At 46.7% G+C, this 18418-nt stretch overlaps 1 protein-coding gene across 2 annotated transcripts; it reads left to right on the top strand.

Moving 5' to 3' along the window:
* Positions 1–5768: 5768 nt before the first annotated feature.
* Positions 5769–11583, top strand: CYP17A1 (cytochrome P450 family 17 subfamily A member 1). Of its 2 annotated transcripts, none has more exons than XM_074373705.1 (8): positions 5769–6125; positions 7623–7761; positions 7966–8195; positions 8799–8885; positions 9281–9487; positions 9806–9975; positions 10572–10675; positions 11163–11583. In XM_074373705.1, the coding sequence occupies exons 1-8, from the start codon at positions 5829–5831 to the stop codon at positions 11447–11449; spliced, it is 1521 nt and encodes a 506-aa protein (XP_074229806.1). In that variant the 5' UTR covers positions 5769–5828; the 3' UTR covers positions 11450–11583. The 2 variants fall into 2 exon arrangements, with proteins under 2 accessions (XP_074229806.1, XP_010969279.1); XM_010970977.3 differs by having other exon boundaries at positions 5771–6125; positions 9278–9487.
* The last annotated feature ends 6835 nt before the right edge of the window (positions 11584–18418 follow it).

The raw sequence follows: 18418 nt of genomic DNA on the forward strand, positions 1-18418 counted from the left end.
ATATTTCCATAATAAGCATATAAGGTCTTTCCTCATTTTTCTGACTGCATTTTATTCCAGTCTCTTATTTAGGGAGGATGTATTTTTGGTGATTATAAACATTGCTGAAGTGTATTTGTTTTGTACATTGAACTGTGAAACATTTGCAGGATAAAGTCCTAGAATTGGAATAATTGGTTCAAAAGGTACATACATAGAAAATTTCAATCTGAAAGGAATGAAATCTTGCCATTTGCGACAACATGGTTGGACCTAGTAGGTATTAAGCCAAGTGAAATAATCAGACAGAGAAAGACAAAAATGATTTCACTTATATGTGAAACCTAAAAAACAAAAAGCAGAAACAGAGTCATAGATACAGAGAACAAACAGGTGGTTGCCAGAGGGGAGGGAGATAAGAGGAAGAAAGAAAGTGAGGGAGATTAAGGGGTACAAACTTCCAGCTGCAAAATACATGAGTCACAGGTATGAGATGTACAGTGTTGGGAATATAGCCAATAATTAAATAACATCTTTATATGGTGACAGATGGTAATTAGAATTACTGTGTTGATCATTTTGAAATGTATAGAAATATCGAATCACTATGCTGTTTAACAGGAACTAACATAGTGCTGTAGGTCAATTATACTTCAAAAATAAACAAACAAACTCACAGAAAAAGAGACCAGATTTGTGGTTATCAGATGTGAGAGGGGAGAATAGATGAAGGAAGCCAAAAGGTATAAACTTTCAGATATAAGATAAATAAGTCCTAGGGATGTAATGTACAACATAATAAATATAACTAACATTACTCTGTTATATATGAAAGTTATTAAGAGAGTAAGTCCTGAGTTCTCATTACAAGGAAAAAAATATTTTCTATTTTTAAAATTTGTATCTATATGAGCTGATGGATATTCACTAAATTTATTGTGATAATTGTTTCATGATGTATTTAAGTCAAATCATTATGTTGTATACCTTAAATTTATACAGTGCTGTATGTCAATTACATCTCAATAAAACTGGAAGACAAAAAGAAAAAGGACAGCAAGGGAAGGGCTGTCCTCAGAGAAGAGCCCAGTTTAGGTAAGGCAGGAGGTAGAGAGAACCAAGATAAGGAAGGAAGTTAAGGAAGTATGCTCATTCTAGAAAGAGAGATACCAGAGGGGTCAGTGAAAAGTTTTTGAGAGAGAGAGAAGCAATTCGATGATGAGTGGAGTAAAAGAATCACAAAGCAAGATGGGGATGGGACTAAGTGAGGATACAGGGAAACCCTGAGCCAGGTGAAGTCAAATGGGAGAAGTTGGGAGAAGCTGATGCAAGGTATGGATCCTCTAACCAGAAAAAAATATATATTTATCTATACATGCAAGTGTTGCATGCAATCTCAGATAGGTCACAACTCCACAGATACCCAACTTTTTAAAGTAAACTTTTTGTTGAAGTATAACATACAAATAATTGGTGTCCTGCTCAAAGTGTACGAACATCCCTGTGTTACCAGAAACCAGATCAAGAAGCAGAACATCACCTGCTCCCCAGAAGCCCCACCTCAAGTCCTCTTTAAGTCACTAACCAACCACAAAGGTAGACACTATCCTGACTTCTATAGCCATAGATTAGTTTGACGTATTTCTGAATTTTATATAAATAAAATCATACACTATGCATTCTTATAAGTCTAGTTTCTTCACTCATTATGTTTGTGAGGGCCATCCATGTTGGTGTGTATGGTTGCAGTTCATTCATTCTCATCTCTAAATCATATTCCTCTATATGATGTATGACAATTTATCCGTTGTGCAATCCATAAAAATTTGGGTTTTTCCTAGTTTGGGAGTATTACAAACAGTGCTGCTATGAACACTGTTGAACATGCCTTTTGGTGAACATTTATACACATTCTGTTGGTTATATTCCTAAGAATGGATTTCCCAGGTCATAGGTTCAGCTCTAGTAGATAACAGGTCTTATCTTTTTGACAAGGAACAAGGAAAACAGGGATACAAGGGAAGTGGAATTCATACAAGGTTTCAGTCTGAATTCTAGCTTAAAGTTATATAAGATGTTTTGCACTGATCACTTATCAACACTGAGAGCAAAATAAAACAACAATAAGCAAAGACTTGATGAATAAACCCAAAGGGAGATTTTTTAAAAATTTTTTGTGGGGGTAGAATTATGTTTTTATTTACCTTTTGATGGAGGTACTGGGGATTGAACCCAGAACCCTGTGCATGCTAGGCACACACTCTACCACTGAGCTATACCCTCCCCTCCTTCAAAGTGAGATTCTTGAGAAGATTAATAAAACTTCTATCAAGTCAAGAAAAAAATAGAAAATAGAAAATTTTAAGAAACATTAATTACCAAAATTGACTCAGGAATACTTAGAAGAGTTGATGAGACCAAAACTATTGAAGACACTCAACAATCAAGTTAGACAATTCTCTCTCAAAAAAATGCACTGGGAGGGAGGGAATAGCTCAGCAGTAGAGTGTGTGATTAGCATGCAGGAGGTCCTGGGTTCAATCCCTAGTACCTCCCTTAAAAATAATAAATTAAATAAAAACTTAATTATCTCCCCCCCCAAAGACTGATTAAAAAATTAATTAATTAATTAAAAAACTCACTAGGATCTGACATTTTTCACAGTCACCTGTTTTTGTGAGATCTTCAAAGAATATGAATTCCTATGCTATTTAATCTGCTTTACGACATAGAAAAAGATTGAAAGTTTCTCCAATAACTTTATATAACTAGTAAAATCATAATACCAAAACTTGACAAGGTATAAATAAGAAAACTACAACCCAATTTTTCATATGACTAGAGATGCAAAAGAAAGAAAATCCTAAGTAAATTATAAAGAGAACCCAATTCTGTATTAAAAGAAGACACTCTGGATAAATTAGTATTAGTCTAAGAGTGGTTGGATACCAAGAAATCCACTAAAATAATGCATCTCATACATAATTCAGCATTTGTCAGAAATCTTTAAAATAGGTATACAAAGCCTTTGACCAACAGTTCCACTTCTAGGATTCTATCCTAAGAAAATATTAACAGTTCTGCCAAAGGTTTCACCACAAGGCTATTCCTTAGTGTTGTCTGTATCAACAACAAAGACAAAAACAGAAACAACTTAAAATGTTCAATAATATAATATTGGGTCAGTTAAGCTATGCTGTACATATGATATACATATGACAATAAAAATAATATACAGCCATTAAAAATAATGTGGTGGAAAAGCCTTTAATAACACACACACAAAAATCCATGCCAGGAAAATGCAATATGGCCTCCTGTAGGTTAAAAAATGCACTTCAAAATTTCATGCGAGCTATCTGCATTTTCCAGATTCTTTTGTAATTATCATTTATAACATAGTGATAAGGATGTGAAACAACAATTTTAAAAATGCCCGTTTCTTGTTTGTGATTGGGGGTGAACTATCAGAGAATCACCTTGGCATTCACTTTAGGAACAGAAAGTCCTCAATCATATTTCTCTACCAGCTGGCTGACACCACTCAGGCCTCTCCCTGGATCACAGGACTCAGGCCTCCTACTTCTTGCCCATCTGTCAAACTTTACACAGGATCTCATCCAGTCCACCCTGGCATTTGATACCAGACCCACCCACCTAAAATACCACTGTCCCCTGTCACTTCCCTGCTGCAGAACTTTCAGTAGCTCCTCCATCCTCCCTAGCTTTCCAATTCAGGGCTCCAGAGCCTGATTCAATGTAGCTGTCAGATCTTATTTCTCAGGGACCCCTCCACAGCACACCTCCTTGGCATCTGCAGTCAGGACCATCACCAACCCACACACACCTGCCCCTTCCAGCCTCCACATATTTGACTCTGCTGCTCTCCCTTCCAGCAGTGCCTTTCGTCCCCTTCTCCCCACGTCTCTGCCTAGTAAATAGTCCTAACTCTCCTTCAAGGCTTAACTCAAATGCCCTTTCTTTCATGAAGACTATCCCAGCTCACACCCCTGACCATAAATGGCCCTAAAGGTCTGAACCACATTTGAACATCTGAAGTAACAGGCAACCAGACAGTCTGGTTTACAAGGCCTTGTGGACTCATCTTCCTCATGAGGTCCCCTACCTGCTGCCTTCCTGCCTAATTCCAGCAGCCCTCACACCAGTCCATACTCCTCAGAGGATGGACACTGGCAGATCACCCCCAGAGAGGGGCAGAGATTCCATCTCTCCCCTTTGTGAGTTTCGCTCAATGAGTCCTGGTTGCATGAGGACCCACCTCTCCTATGATGACTGACCCCAGAAGTGTCCACTCCCTGGGGACTGTGACTTTATCTGGTCTTATCAAATCATTGATAAACATTGACTGAGCCACTGAAGTTTTGCTCCAGAAGATGAGGATTTTGTCTGTCAGGAAGATCTACTCATGGGAGCTCAGAAAAATTAGGAAGCCCGTTTTGGGATAATCATGATAAGCGTAAATATTAAATGAGCACTTACTTCATGCCAGCATCACTTTTACATGCCTTGTCTCATTGAATCACAACAATATGGAGATGTATATTCCACTATCATTCCCATTATAGAGGAGGAAACTGAAACTTTAAAAAGCTAAGTAACCATAAAATTACTATAGGACCCAGCAATTCCACTCCTAGGTATACAGCCCCCAAGATTGAAAACAAGGACCCGAACAGATACACGTACACCCATGCCCATAACCACATTATTCACGGTAGCCAAAGGTAGAAACAACCTAAGTGTCCACCAACTGATGAATGGATAGACAAAACGTAGTTTATCCATATACTAGAACATTATTCAGTCATAAAAAGGAATGAAGTTCTGATACACACTACAACATGGATGAACCTGGAAAACATTATTCTAAGTGAAATAAGCCAGTCACAGAAGACTCAATGTTACATGATTCCACTTATGTGAAATAGGCATCAAAGTAGATTAGAAGTTACTAGGGGTGGGGGGAGGGGGAAAGGGGAGTTATTGCTTAATGGGTACACATTCTGTTTGGGGTGATGAAAAGTTTTGGAAGTAGATAGTAGTGACAGTTGGACAATACTATATATTTAACATATTTATATTTTAATTTATATTTAACACTACTGAATTATACACTTAAAATGGTAAATTTTATGTTATGTCTATTTGAGCATAATAAACCTTTAAAAAATAAAAAAGATCATATAGCTAGAAAGTGGTCCTTAGAATTTGAGCCCAAACCTATCCGACTCTAGGGCCCAGGCTCTCAACTCTAGGACTTCACTCCCCCTGGAAAAAAAAAAAGCAAATCAGAAGTCAGCAGAGGTGGGTTCTTGTCATCACCACCTTGTGTGACCTTATCCAAGCCTGACCTTTGAAGGCCTTACTTTCTTCAGCTGTTAAGATTCGATAAATAAGACTGGACAGAATATCTCTGGCAATCCCTGCTAGTTATAACACTACCGACTGTGCCAGGTGTCCATAGATTGAGAATTTATAACATGGAAAGCCCCAAGCCTTGATTCTGACCCAGATACCACTTGCCTCTGACACACTCTGGAGACACTGATGGACAAGGAGCAAGAGGGAGGGATCAGCGGTCTGCCCCTTATCCAGCCCCTCCCCTAGGGTTTACCCTGGAGTCAAGCCAGCTCTTGAGGAGGCCTCTACTCCTCTCCTCATTCTGGGAGAGGGCTCAGGCTTGGCTGAGTTCCAGGATAAACTTCCACAAGGCAAGTGATAACATAAAGTCAAGGTGAAGATCTGGGCAGCCTTAAAAAGGACTCCTTGCACCCTAAAGTGACTGAAGCCACTCCACAGCTGTCTGTCCTGCCTGCCACCCAGCCACTATGTGGGTATTCTTGGCTCTCTTGATGCTCACCCTCGCCTATTTATTTAGGCCCAAGAACAAGGGCCCTCGTGCCAAGTACCCCAAGAGCCTCCCATCCCTGCCCCTGGTGGGCAGCCTGCCGTTCCTCCCCAGACATGGCCACCAGCATGTGAACTTCTTCAAGCTGCAGGGAAAGTATGGCCCCATCTATTCCTTCCGTATCGGTTCCAAGACGACAGTGGTGATCGGCAACTACCAGCTGGCCAAGGAGGTGCTTCTCAAGAAGGGCAAGGAATTCTCTGGGAGGCCCAAATTGGTAAGCAGTACCCATCACCCCTCCTCTCTTACCACCCCCGGGGATCTTCAGCTCTTCAGCCAAGACTATGCCTGGAATGACCCTTCCAGCTCCAATAACCTGTGATTCTTCCAAAAACAGACTAGCGGGGAGGTGGGCGGGGAGCAGCCCCTTGCGCTCCACCTAGCTTCTAAACTAGGCAGGAAGACTTAAAGGAAGACCTCATTTTCTGGGCTTCCCAGGAGGTGGGGTGGGGTGGGAGTGGTGGTTGGAGGGGACCAGGGAGCCCTCACAACAGTCCTCTCACCCCTGAACTGGATGATGATCTCTCTGAGCCTAGATGGTCATAATTAACTGACAGAGCGCATGTAAAGTTCTTAGCCCAGTGCCCAGTGCAGTAAGTGCTCAATAAATAGCCTTTATGAATGCTATTCTTCCTGTGGAAGATGGGGATCGTGATGGCTGTCCTTCTTGGAAAAGTGTGAGGGAGAGGTACCCTGACTCTCCGAGGGCTGGGGTTGTTACTCCCTGGGGATCTTCCTTGCTGCTCCAGCTCCCTGTGGGGCTGACTCGTGGTAGAACTTTGAGAAAGGATCCTGGGGATGGTCCAGCCTACTGAGCTTTCTGTGTTGCACCTGGGGGAGGACAGGTGTGGGAGCTCCCCATCCAGGAACTCTACCAGTGCCCAGTCCCAGCCCTCGGCTGCTGCATACTCCCTTGAACATCCCAGGCAGGGCCCCATCCCCATCCCTGCTCATCTTCGATCAGACCAAGGGTTGCCTCATTTTTTCTTGGACCAGACAGTCAGGTGTCACCTCCAACTTGGCTGAGCTCTTCTCTTCAAGGCAAAGAGGAAGAAGGCATGTAGTCAGGTGGGGCTTGCAGATCAAAGTGTAGAAGTAGGGGTGCTGGGACCTTTATGGTTTTGGGGGTGCCTCTGGGAAAAGGCAGAATGGCCCATGTCCAGACTGGGTGGACAAGACAGCTGCACTCTCCAGATGTGACCCTGGGGTGGACACACAGTCTGGCAATGGAAGGGTAAACTAAATGGGGCTGAGCTGCTGTGCCGTTAGAAGCCCCTCAACCCTGGAGGGCCCAGGGGAAGGCAGGCGTCTGGGCTGTCCTCAGTCTCTGCAAGCCTGCCTGCCCCTGCTCCCTGGACAGGCACAATTCAGAGCATGCATCTCCTCCACGGCTGCCTTCCCCTGGTCAGAAACTGATGAGGAGAGGCCCAGAGGTCACCCTGACACTGAACTGAATCCTGGGACCCCTACATTCTACTTTGGGGTTCTTTCTTTCTCCTCGCTCTCGCTCTGATGGAGCTGGGAGTAAAGGGGCCTTAGGCCCTGTCCTACCAAGGCCTTACGGTCACGGGGCAGTGGAGCAGGGATGCCTTACATGGAGGCCAGCATGGCAGGTACCTGCCTGCTTCCTCAGGAAAGGGACCGGGTGCAGGAGGCCCGGGGCAAGGGCAGGTGGATGGCGTCTGATTCTTGTGTTCTTTCCCACTTTCCAAAGTTGACTCTAGACATCCTATCAGAAAATCAAAAGGGCATTGCCTTCGCCGACCACGGTACCCACTGGCAGCTTCATCGGAAGCTGGCGCTGAGCACCTTTGCCCTGTTCAAGGATGGCAACCTGAAGCTGGAGAAGATCAGTGAGTGCCTGGCTGCCTGGGGGCTGCTGGAGGCAGGGAGGGTTGGGGAGGGGAGATGGTGATGGGTGAGTCCACCTAGTGTCTGTTTGGTTACTGCTGCCATCTAGTGGACATCTGCTCTCGGTCCTCAGCTAAAATGGACCCGGGAGGGATGGGGTGAAGGTGCTGCTCAATTCCTGTGCTCACACCTCTCTCTCCCTTCAGTTAATCAGGAAGTCAGTATACTGTGTGATTTCCTGACCACCAAGGATGGGCAGTCCGTTGATTTGTCCAGGTCACTCTCTCAGGCGGTGATCAACATAATCTGCTTTATCTGCTTCAACTACTCCTTCAAGAATGGGGACCCTGCAGTGCACGCATTGCAGGATTTCAATGACAGGATCCTGGAGGTTCTGAGCAAGACAGCTTTGGCCGACATGTTTCCAGCGGCTAGGGTGAGGATGTGGCCAGTACCCTCCTCCCTACCCCCAACCCCCCGGCAGATCCCAGCAGACCCTGACTGTGTCCCCAGTCCTTTTTCTAACAGTTCAGCTTCAGACCCATCTTTTTCCTGACCATCTCAGCCACAATGACCGCTGCCTCCTCTGACTCTTAAAAGATTGCCACTTCTCTACTTAAAAAGGTTTAACTTTTAAATCAGGCATTTTAATACTCACGATTGTGGCTCTCATATATTTACCAATTGCCGTGTGCCGGTACTAGCACTCCACATGCATTAATCATGCATTCCCCTTAGAGGTGAGTTTCATTATCCCCAAACAGATGAGAAGACGGGCTTCAAAAAGCTAAGGAACTTATCCAAGGCTTCAGACTCCAGTCTATCTTACTACTAAGTAAACCCTCAATCAGTGCTGGATGTTTGAATGGGGAAGGGGAAGTGGAGGCAACTCCCATCTCCCTTGTTTGTAATTGTCCTAGTTGTCACTGATGGTCCCATTCCAGGTCCCAGTCCTGCCTTCCATTCCAGCTGAAGGTTGGGATTGGAGTGGGAACTGTCCAGAGACAGAAAAGTAGGATTTGACATTTCTACTTTGCAGATTCTCCCCAACAAAACCTTGGAAGATATGAAGAAGTGTGTTAACATGAGAAATGAATTGATGAGAGGAATCTTCGAAAAGTGTAAGGTAGGTGATGGAGCAGAAGAGATGATGAGTTAGGTTGAAAGTGTCATGAGAGCTGGGTTGGGTCCACTTTGGACACTATAGGATTCCCAGCACCTAGCAGAGAGCCTGGCACACAGTAGGTGCGCAATAAAAACTGATGTGACTAATGAATAGGGGTGGCAAAGGGAAGAACTGAAGAGAATCCTAGAAGGGACCCATCCACCCTCCAAATTTACAGAGGGCCTCATGCTTCCTCCTACTTCCGCAAGCTCGTAGGTCCTGACCAGCCTCACTCCACTCTCTCACTTCCAAATGGAAGAAGCCTTTATATCCGCGGTCTGGAATGAGAATATGGCAGGGGGTTGCAGATGGGGCTCCTTTCTCATCACTGCCTCCCAATCTCACCCAACCAGAAGAACTTCACCGGTGACTCTATCACTAACATGATGGACATACTGATTCAAGCCAAGGTGAACGCAGACAGTGCTGGCTTGGAACAGGACTCAAAGCTGCTTTCAGATAGACATATTATCGCCACCATAACAGACATCTTTGGGGCCGGTGTAGAGACCAGCACCTCTGTGATAAAGTGGATTGTGGCCTTCCTGCTACACTATCCTTCGGTGAGCTTCTCCCTACCCTAGCCTTCCCAACCACTCTTGACCTCAGCCAGACTCACCTCTGGCTCCAGAGAGAGGGAGGAGCAATACCCTCAGGACTTCTTTGCAGGATGACTGGGCTACTGCGCCCCCTACCCAAGCAGTGGTTGGTTCTGTTCCTAGGGTGGAGCTGCTCCATCTTCTGGAAGTGAAGCCTGGGCTGTAAAGCCATCACTGGGAAGGGTCTGGGCCAGTTCTTCTGGATGTAACAGGGTTCTTTCAAGCCTTTGCTTCCCTTGGAGTTAAACACCCTGGTAATATCCATCCTGTTTTGACTGTCAGTTGAAGAAGAGGATCCAGGATGATATTGACCAGAATATAGGTTTCAACCGCACACCAAAAGTTAGTGACCGGAACCGCCTTGTCCTGCTGGAGGCCACCATCCGAGAGGTGCTTCGACTCCGGCCTGTGTCCCCTACGCTCATCCCCCACAAGGCTATCGTTGATTCCAGGTGTGCCTTCCCTCCCAATTACATCCAACCCTGTGATGCATTCAGTGCTGCTTTTCAGCCTACCTGGTCCCTCCTCCATTACCCTACCCCTCTGGCTTGCTGGTCAACCTATAGTCAACCACTGACTATCATCCTACCCTACTGACCAATGTATCTATCACCCACTGACACCCATTGACTAATCCACAGATCTACCTGACCTCCCTCAGAAGCTGCCTGCTGCCCTGGAGACATGTGGTCTGGGATGAAAGACCCGGGTGCTCTATTCTCCAACCCAGTCCAATAGCCACAATACACACACACACACACACACACACACACACACACACACACACACACCAGCTCAAAATGCATGCCCACGTGCCCTGACACACATGTCCACAAGTGTTGATACATAAGTGTTTGTCAGGAAGAGAGGGCTGGAGGAGGGTTAGATTCATATTCTATCTGGCAGAAGCTGAGAAAAAGATGAGGGAGTGGGCATGACAGAGCAATGGGCTCTTTTCTCCGGGGTTGGAGTCCACAGAGGCTTGGGGCTGAGCAGGTGGGAAAGGACAATATTCCAGACCCTCGTTTCCTCTCCCTCTCTGGGACAGCATCGGCGAGCTTGCCATTGACAAGGGTACAGATGTTGTCGTCAATTTGTGGGCACTGCATCACAATGAGAAGGAGTGGCACCGGCCCGACCTGTTCATGCCAGGTGAGTCCCTGTTGTGCCCTGCTCCTGGGTCACACAGCCAGCCTGGTGACCTGTGCCCCACCACTCCAGCTCCAAGCTTGCCTTTAGAACACTCCTGACTCCAACTGCATGCACCTGTTGACATTCCCATCCTACCCTAGACTTACCCAGATGCTTTACAGCTAGTTTTCTCACTTTCTCCTTCCACCAACTGCAAAGCTCCTCCTCTAAGAAGCCCTCTAGGCATATGTCTCCTCTGAAGTCCACCCCCTCTCCCCTTGGCTAGTGGCATTTTCATCTGTTACTACACCTTCTTTCCATCCTTCCTGAATATTTCATCTCCTCTAAGGGCTACCTGAGAGCAGGGCTGTATCTCTTCTCAGGCTGGAGCTCCCCCAAGTAAGGCTGTCCAAATTCTCAGATGGGGGCTCTTGGGGCAGGATCTCTCTACTCCTCTACTCCCCTACTCCCTGCCTGGCCCCTGGCTGATGCCTCCCCATGTCCACAGAGCGCTTCTTGGACCCCACTGGGAACCAGCTCATCTCGCCGACATCAAGCTACTTGCCCTTTGGAACAGGACCCCGCTCCTGCGTAGGTGAGATGCTAGCCCGCCAGGAGATCTTCCTCTTCATGGCTGGGTTGCTGCAGAGGTTCGACCTGGAGATCCCGGATGATGGACAGCTACCCTCTCTGGAGGGCAAACCCAGTTTAGTTTTTCAGATCCATCCTTTCAAAGTGAAAATCAAGGTGCGCCAGTCCTGGAAGGAAGCCCAGGCAGAGGGTAACAACCCCTGACTACCCTGCGTGGCCCCACAGCACAGAATTAGAGGTGTTACCCCACTTCCCCACCATTCCTTCCTCCTCCCCACCCACTCTGCCCTCTTTTCCAGCCTGTAGCCCTGGCAGCGATGTACATAAACAGTTTTTCTTCAGAAGATATCTGAGCAGTTCATTTGTTTGTTTGTTCACTCATTCTTTTAACACGTATTTTATCGAGTATCTACTATGTGCCACTCACTCACTGTCCCTAGTTCCTCAGGCTTCCTGGTCTCATGAAACTTACCTTCTAGGGAGGGCTGAGCATTTTGGAGACTCCTGAGTGCTTTGAGGTCAGTTATACTGGGTGTGGTGATGTGAGGGGGAATAGCAGGGCTAGGGGTAGCCACTGTGAACCAATGACTGGGGAATGTATGAAGACCTGGGGAAAGGTGTCCCATGCTAGGGGAGCAGCAGGTGAGAAGTTGTCAAGGTAGGAGAGGTCATTCGGTCTGGAGCAGAGTTAATGAAGGAAGAGCGGTTCCTGATGAGGTCAGACTGGAGACAGGGCCGGGTCCCACTGAACCTTTGTGAGTAGCAGGAAGGAGTTTAGGTTTCTATTTCAAGTAGGGGAGGAAGTCACTGGAGGATTTACACATTTAAGTGGAAAGGTCTGGTTTATATTTTTTAAAGATCATCCTGGTTGCTGAGAGGAAATTGGTTTACAGAGGGATGAGAGTTGGGGGGGGGGTGAGGAGGAGGTTGTGCTGGTCCCAGGCAGCAAGATGATGGTGGCATAGACCCTGGCAACAACGATGGAGACAAGAAGTGGTGGGATTCAGTATACACTGTGAAAGTAGATCAGCAGCTCTTGTCTGCTTTGATCCAGACAGTCATTGGCACGTGTCCCTCAAAGGCTTGATTTTTGGGGAGTGTATGTAATCCACGAACTCCATCCACCACTACCCATCCCTCTTGCCTTGGTCCCCAAAGATTGCTAGGTCTCCTTTTCCTCATCCTGTACTGGCGTAAACAACACCAGGAAAGGGCTTCCATGGCAGCCTTCTGCTGAAGCACGCAGGCTCTGCCCCTACTCCCCACTCCAAATCCCCAGGATGTCTGTAAATGCCTCATTAGAAAATGGAGCCTCGACTTCTTCAAACCTTAAAACTGGCATCTTTAAACCTTGGCCACTGGCCAGTCTGCAAGTGGAAGATGTCCTGAGATGCCCTGGGGGAAACTGACCCTTATCCTTTAGTCTAGATAAAGGCTCCAACCCCAGCTTCCTGGTGCCAGCCAGATTGGGGTCAGATCATCAGCGACCCAGTCCTACCCTGCTGACTGGAGGAGGGCTCTGGAAGGGCAGGCAGGGCAAGCCTGAGACCCTGCCTGGCCAAGTTCCAGAATGAAGAAATCAAGGGATTCCCTACAAGGAGAGAGGGACAAGGTTTTCCATCACAGCTGTACCTTCCTCCTGCAGAGGGCTTTGCTAATCCAGGGGTAGTTGACCATTCCCTACTGTCCCACAACTCAGTCCTGGCCTTCAGGGGCCTGTGACCCTGAGGCCTGGCTACAGAGCTGAGAGGGCTTGGTGGGCTGCTGTGGTCAACTCCAGCCCCATCACAAGCAGCCTAGAAAGATGCTGACACCACATTGAGCTGATGGGAAAGGGGGTTAAACTGGAGGTGGCCCCTCCCTCTCTTGGGTTCCTTTGTCCCCATTAACTGGTTGCTGGTCTAGAGCCTCTACCCTCAGCTCAAAGCAGTGGGGAGCTGACCAGCTAGAGGAGAGTTAAGTATTTAAAATTTGCTCAGAATTTGAAAGGCATTTTGCAGACTAGTGATGAACAGATTAACAACTAATGGAAGGTCCACATCCCCTGTAGAAGTAGCAGGTGAGTGTAACTGAGATGAAAGCATCCACTCTCCAACTATTGATTAAGACTACTAAAATGGCAGGGAAATGAGAGGCTAATCCTTCATTCTAAAGATGAGAAACCAGAGAGCCAGTAGGGGCGGGTAGGGGGGCGGGGAGGCAGGGTAACTTGCCCTAAATCGCCCTAAATTGGCAGCAGGGCTGGGACCAGAACCCAGGATTCCAGTGATGCAGGATGAGGAGCCAGCATCCTCTTCCACAGTTGTGCATCTGTGTAGAGGGGCTTAAGTGTCTGGCTGGGGAGAGTGCAAAGCTGTGTGTGCTTTTAGGAAATGACCTCATGAACTCTGATGCCTGCCTGAACTACCCTTCCCCTGCAGACCTAAATCTTCCCACCCTAAAGCTCAGAGTGAATGCACTCCCCTAGGATATATCTCATCACTCCCAGCCCACCATGATTGTCCCTTTGGCACTCAGCTTCTGTTCCTTGGTGCAGAATTGCACGTGTGTCTGAGCACTGCCTGGGCTGCAGATGTGGTGACTCCCAGGAACACTGTTTGCCCCTGTATCTCTTGAATTCAAGACTGAGTTCTCTTGGGCTCTTCAGGCTGCACATCAGTACAAGTAAAGGTTAGACACACAAGAGGACCGAATCAGATGCTCTAAATCACTTGGCCAATTGGTCCAGTGATATAAAGACTCTAACTCCTTATGTAGAAGGAAACTCAGATTTTTGGCAAAGCTGGAAGGTCTTGGCCAAGATCCAACAGTCATCTTTTGAGCCTCAGACTGCCCTTAACCAGTGGTATGATGGTAAACATTGAACAACCAGTTCTCTGGTGCTGGTGTGGGGAATAGCCCTGACTTAAAGTGTTTGCTAATTACTGTGGTATAAACATTCCCACGATGAACAATTTCAAGCCAACAAAGTGATGTCACACTAGCTGGGAAGAGATGCATAGTAGCAGGATATGCTATTTACTAGTATATTTTATAGCAAACAGCCTTATATAGAATTCCCACCATACATAGATGTAAATAACCCCAAGGGCACAGATAATAGTAATGTAGTAAAATAATTAGGAAATTATCAGTTTTGAGTACTACTTTTGTTTTTAATATAATTCACTCAATTGTAGGCTTATAAAGTTTAATTTTAAAAATTTTGTGGGGGAGAGATAATCAGGTATAAATACATTTAATTATTTTTAGTGGAGGTACTGGAGATTGAACCCAGGATCTTTTGCATGCTAAGCATGCACTCTACCACTGAGCTATACCCTCCCTCAGTTTAAATTTTTAATGACTGCTTAATAGCTCATAAAATTCCTGAAAATTTAATAATCAGTTCTTATGAGCTATAACAGCTGGCCTTCCCAGGAGAAATGTCCTTAGGAAGACCAGTATCCCAGAGTCCCTGTTTCTAGGGGAGGAGAGCCCCTCTCTGGTACCTTGCTGTGGGGTATGGGTGAGTGAGTGTTCGAATCTTCTGGTTGGCCTCTGAGGGGCCAGAAAACCTGCAGCAAACAAGGAGCCCGCTCTCCAGTCACGTCCTGTTCTCTCAGGACAAGAATCCAATCACAGAGGCCAGAGTGGGGTGGGGGAAAGAACCCAGGTTCTAGTCCCCAGTCTCCCCCATTTCCTAGGCCCGGATCTTAGGTTCATTGCTAGCTTCTTGAATCCGTTTCCTTAGTTGTAAAGTGGGGTAACTTACCACCCGTGCTGCCATTATCTGGGGCTCTGGTGAGGATGAAAAGCAGAAAGGGCTGTGTAAGCAGGAGAGATCCACGCTGTTGGGAGTTATAGAAGAGAATAGGTCAGGCTGCAGGAACAAGTTCTCCCGGTGTTCTCATTTACAGACTCAGTGAGCATAGACAACTTACTTGGCCTTCTTAAACCTCAGTCTTCTCGTCTGTGATATTGGAGGCTGCGGTGTGTGTAGAAATGGTCCACTGACCTCAGATTATTGCTGAGGATCAAATATGGACCTACATCTCATGTTCAGTGCCTTGATAAATACTGCCTTTATTATCATTGCCTATATCCAGAACCACAAAAATAAGTCCTTCTCTAAGGGTTTTACACAAACCTCCCAAAGGCCACCAGCTTGGTCAGAAAGGGGAGGAGGTGTGTCCAGAAGAGTCCATCCGCAGGAACACCAACCCCCTCTGCAGCCCCAGATGGTCCTGCCGGCTGTCCCCTCTCACCCTCAGGAGCCAGGGCAAGCTGGCAGCTGGGCAGTGGATGGAGAGCCCAAAGACAAACTTTTCATGATTCCAATACCAGGGTGTTCTGTAACATTTTCCATTGGGACTGGGTATCTTGAGCCTTAGTGGGAAGACGTGCAGTGGAAGGTTAAACTGTGGCAAGAAGCGAGCTTCTCCAAAGTCAGGAGAAACTTCAAATCCAATAAAAACCCTCTTCTCCCCATCACAAGCCACAAAAGCTTTTTTTTTTTTTTTTAATCTCCTGTGAGGAAGCGTGGGAAACACTCTTGCAAGGAAAAGATACAAAGAAGGTCCAACTAACTCCTGGTTATTTTACAATGTTTCCACTGTTCTGAAGCAGATATGACCTGCCCTTTCAGCACGGAGGGGCTCTGGTAGGTGAAAGCCGGCTGGGTGTGGGGGCTTCTGGGGGCCTTATGACAAGAGGAGAGGAGATAAAGGAGCTCCTGAGGAAATGGTGTCCGGTTCACCTGCCACCATGTTACTTCCCTGCTCAATACACCCTTCTCTGGCTCCCATTCCCCTTTGAAAATTTCTTCCTGCGGCAACTCGTCACTGTCTGGCCAGCTAGTTAATTTCATGGGCTCTGGAGTCAACAGATGTGGGGTCTAGTCCTGGCTCTACCACAGGTCCCCCAGCTTTGTGACCTTGGATCAGTTAATAAACTCCCCTGAATGCTTCATCTCCATGAATATAGCAGGAATACTTACAGTCCATACCTCAGAGGGCTGCTTTGAGGCTAAAATGAGAAAGTGTAGGTAAGATGCTTAGATAACACCTGGCGTTCTATAAATAGTCCATAAACCAAAGACAAATTACAATCTTTTTATTACCAGCTTACCTCTCCAGCTTCATTGCCTGTCACTTCCCAGAATGCAATTGTCTAGAGGGATGAAGTTCCTCTCAGCTTTAGACACTGCACTCTCCTTTTTCAGGCCTCCCATGTTTTTTTGTGCTTGGCACACTGTAGGCACTCAATACGCTGCAGATTGAAATTTACCTAGAATTCCCTTTATACCTTTCTTCACCTGGCAAACTTAGAGTTTCCTGCTCCAGGAAGGCTGCCCTGAACCCCCAGGTGGGCTATATCCATGCACACATGCTTACCATGTGCTACTAAAACTGTTCATGTGCCTTTCTTCCTCGCTAGACCATTATGAGCTCTTCTAAAGAGGAACCAGCTCTAAGGCATACTTGCATTCTCAATGTCTAGGACATAGTAGGTGCTCCACAAATGCTCAGCTCTTAAGCAAGGCCAGTCACTTGCCCCCAGGCTGGAAACTGCATCCCCAACACCTCCCAAGACCCACTGCCCTTCCCAGCAGTTTCAGTCAATAGTCAGCCAGACTCACTTCCCGCTCCTTCTCAAGTCAAACTTTGGTTTTTGTCCCCTGGCTGAATATAAAGGAAACTGGAGAATGGAGAGTTTCTTGAATTCTTGTTCACCAAAGCTACTCTGTTTTATGCTTCAGGGCATTGGTACTGTCTCTGCCTGAACTTGGTCACTTGGGGCAAGAGATAGCCAATGCTGTACGTCATTAGAAACATAAGGAACTCAGTGACCCAGGAGCCTGGGGCGCAGTGAGGGGGCCCTATAGACCTGGGCAGTAAGGGCACATGTAGGGCCTCTGGCATGTATCTAAGACTTGTCCCATTTTGTTTTTGTGCCACTTGGACATTAGCGTAAAGAAGGCAAAAATGATATATTCTGCCAGTTCCTTCCAGTGGTCCCCTGGGGTTGCCCAACAGTTTTAGAAGGAACTAGGCAGCAACCATCCCACTGGAGTCACTGAAGGGCCAGGGCAGTGTCCTCCAGCTGAGGGTCAGATGGGGCGGGAGCACACCTGGCTTATACGAGACTCTCAGCAACAACTGGCCAAATGCCAGGGCTAGAGAAAACACTCTCTGCCAGCATCCCTCGCTGGCCACTTGGGGGCACTCCACTTGGGGAGGCAAGAACCCCTATGGGAGGGTTCCAAAGATGCTCCATCCCTTGCTTTGCCCACCTGCACGTGGCCCAAAGAGAAGTCTCGCTGGGTGGGGGTGGTCTCCTTCCTGGATAGAACCAAAGGCTGTTCCTTTTCACAGAGCAGGGATCTACACTTGACTCAAAGTGCTCAGGACAGTCTTCAAAGGAGGGTAAAATGACGAGTCTTAGGAAAGAGCCATGGACCTACGATGGCAGACGTTGGCACACCAGTGGTTCCTACACAGCCTAAAAGCAGTTCTAAGGTCCCTACCTGGAACGCAAGACCTCAAATTACCTCCCACGACTCCCTGCATGTCTGACTCGTACTGCTCACCTCATCTTAACCTACCTCACATTGTGGATTAATTATTTCACACGGGTTTGTTTTGTCTTATCAACTATCATTTAACTTCTAGAGGGCAGGGGCCTTGTCTTGTACATTTCTTCCACATTCTCCTTAGCATCTAGCACAGTGCTGGGCTCCAGGCAGGGACTCCATCACACAGATTTGGTGTATTAAATTAAGAGGCCAAGCACCCATCCACAATTCTGTCATGTCAAGAAAAGTGATCTCCCTGAATGCTTGCTTCCTTTTAAATGTTGTTTTAGCTTTGGAGGTCTCTGACAAAACTTGTTTCTGCTTTTGGGAATCTGATTTTAACCTGTTTCTGGGACTTGACAAAGTATTCCACACATCAGAAAGATACCGTTGGCAGACAGAGGGTTCTGGGGGGAAATTCCTCAGGTCCAAGTGTGCCCTCAGCGGCACATCACCCAGCTTGCCCTCAGCCCAGGAGCCTGTCCTCCCGGTGGCTTAGCCTCTGGGTGAAGAAGGGAAGAGCACCTGTGGTTAGGAATCTCGACGTGCGACTCCCTGAAGTCTGAGGAGGAGGAAAAAGGAACATGTTGTGGTGAAAGAAAAAAAGAGCAGACGGG

Source organism: Camelus bactrianus, chromosome 11 (assembly GCF_048773025.1).
Source record: "Camelus bactrianus isolate YW-2024 breed Bactrian camel chromosome 11, ASM4877302v1, whole genome shotgun sequence".
Classification (NCBI taxonomy): Eukaryota; Metazoa; Chordata; class Mammalia; order Artiodactyla; family Camelidae; genus Camelus; species Camelus bactrianus.

Excerpts from the sequence above, each read along its gene's own strand:
- CYP17A1 (XM_010970977.3), top strand. The coding sequence starts at position 5,829 with ATGTGGGTATTCTTGGCTCTCTTGATGCTCACCCTCGCCTATTTATTT. Across the intron at positions 8,196-8,798 it reads ACATGTTTCCAGCGGCTAGG|ATTCTCCCCAACAAAACCTT; the intron begins GTGAGGATGTGG and ends TCTACTTTGCAG. Across the intron at positions 8,886-9,277 it reads GAATCTTCGAAAAGTGTAAG|AAGAACTTCACCGGTGACTC; the intron begins GTAGGTGATGGA and ends TCACCCAACCAG.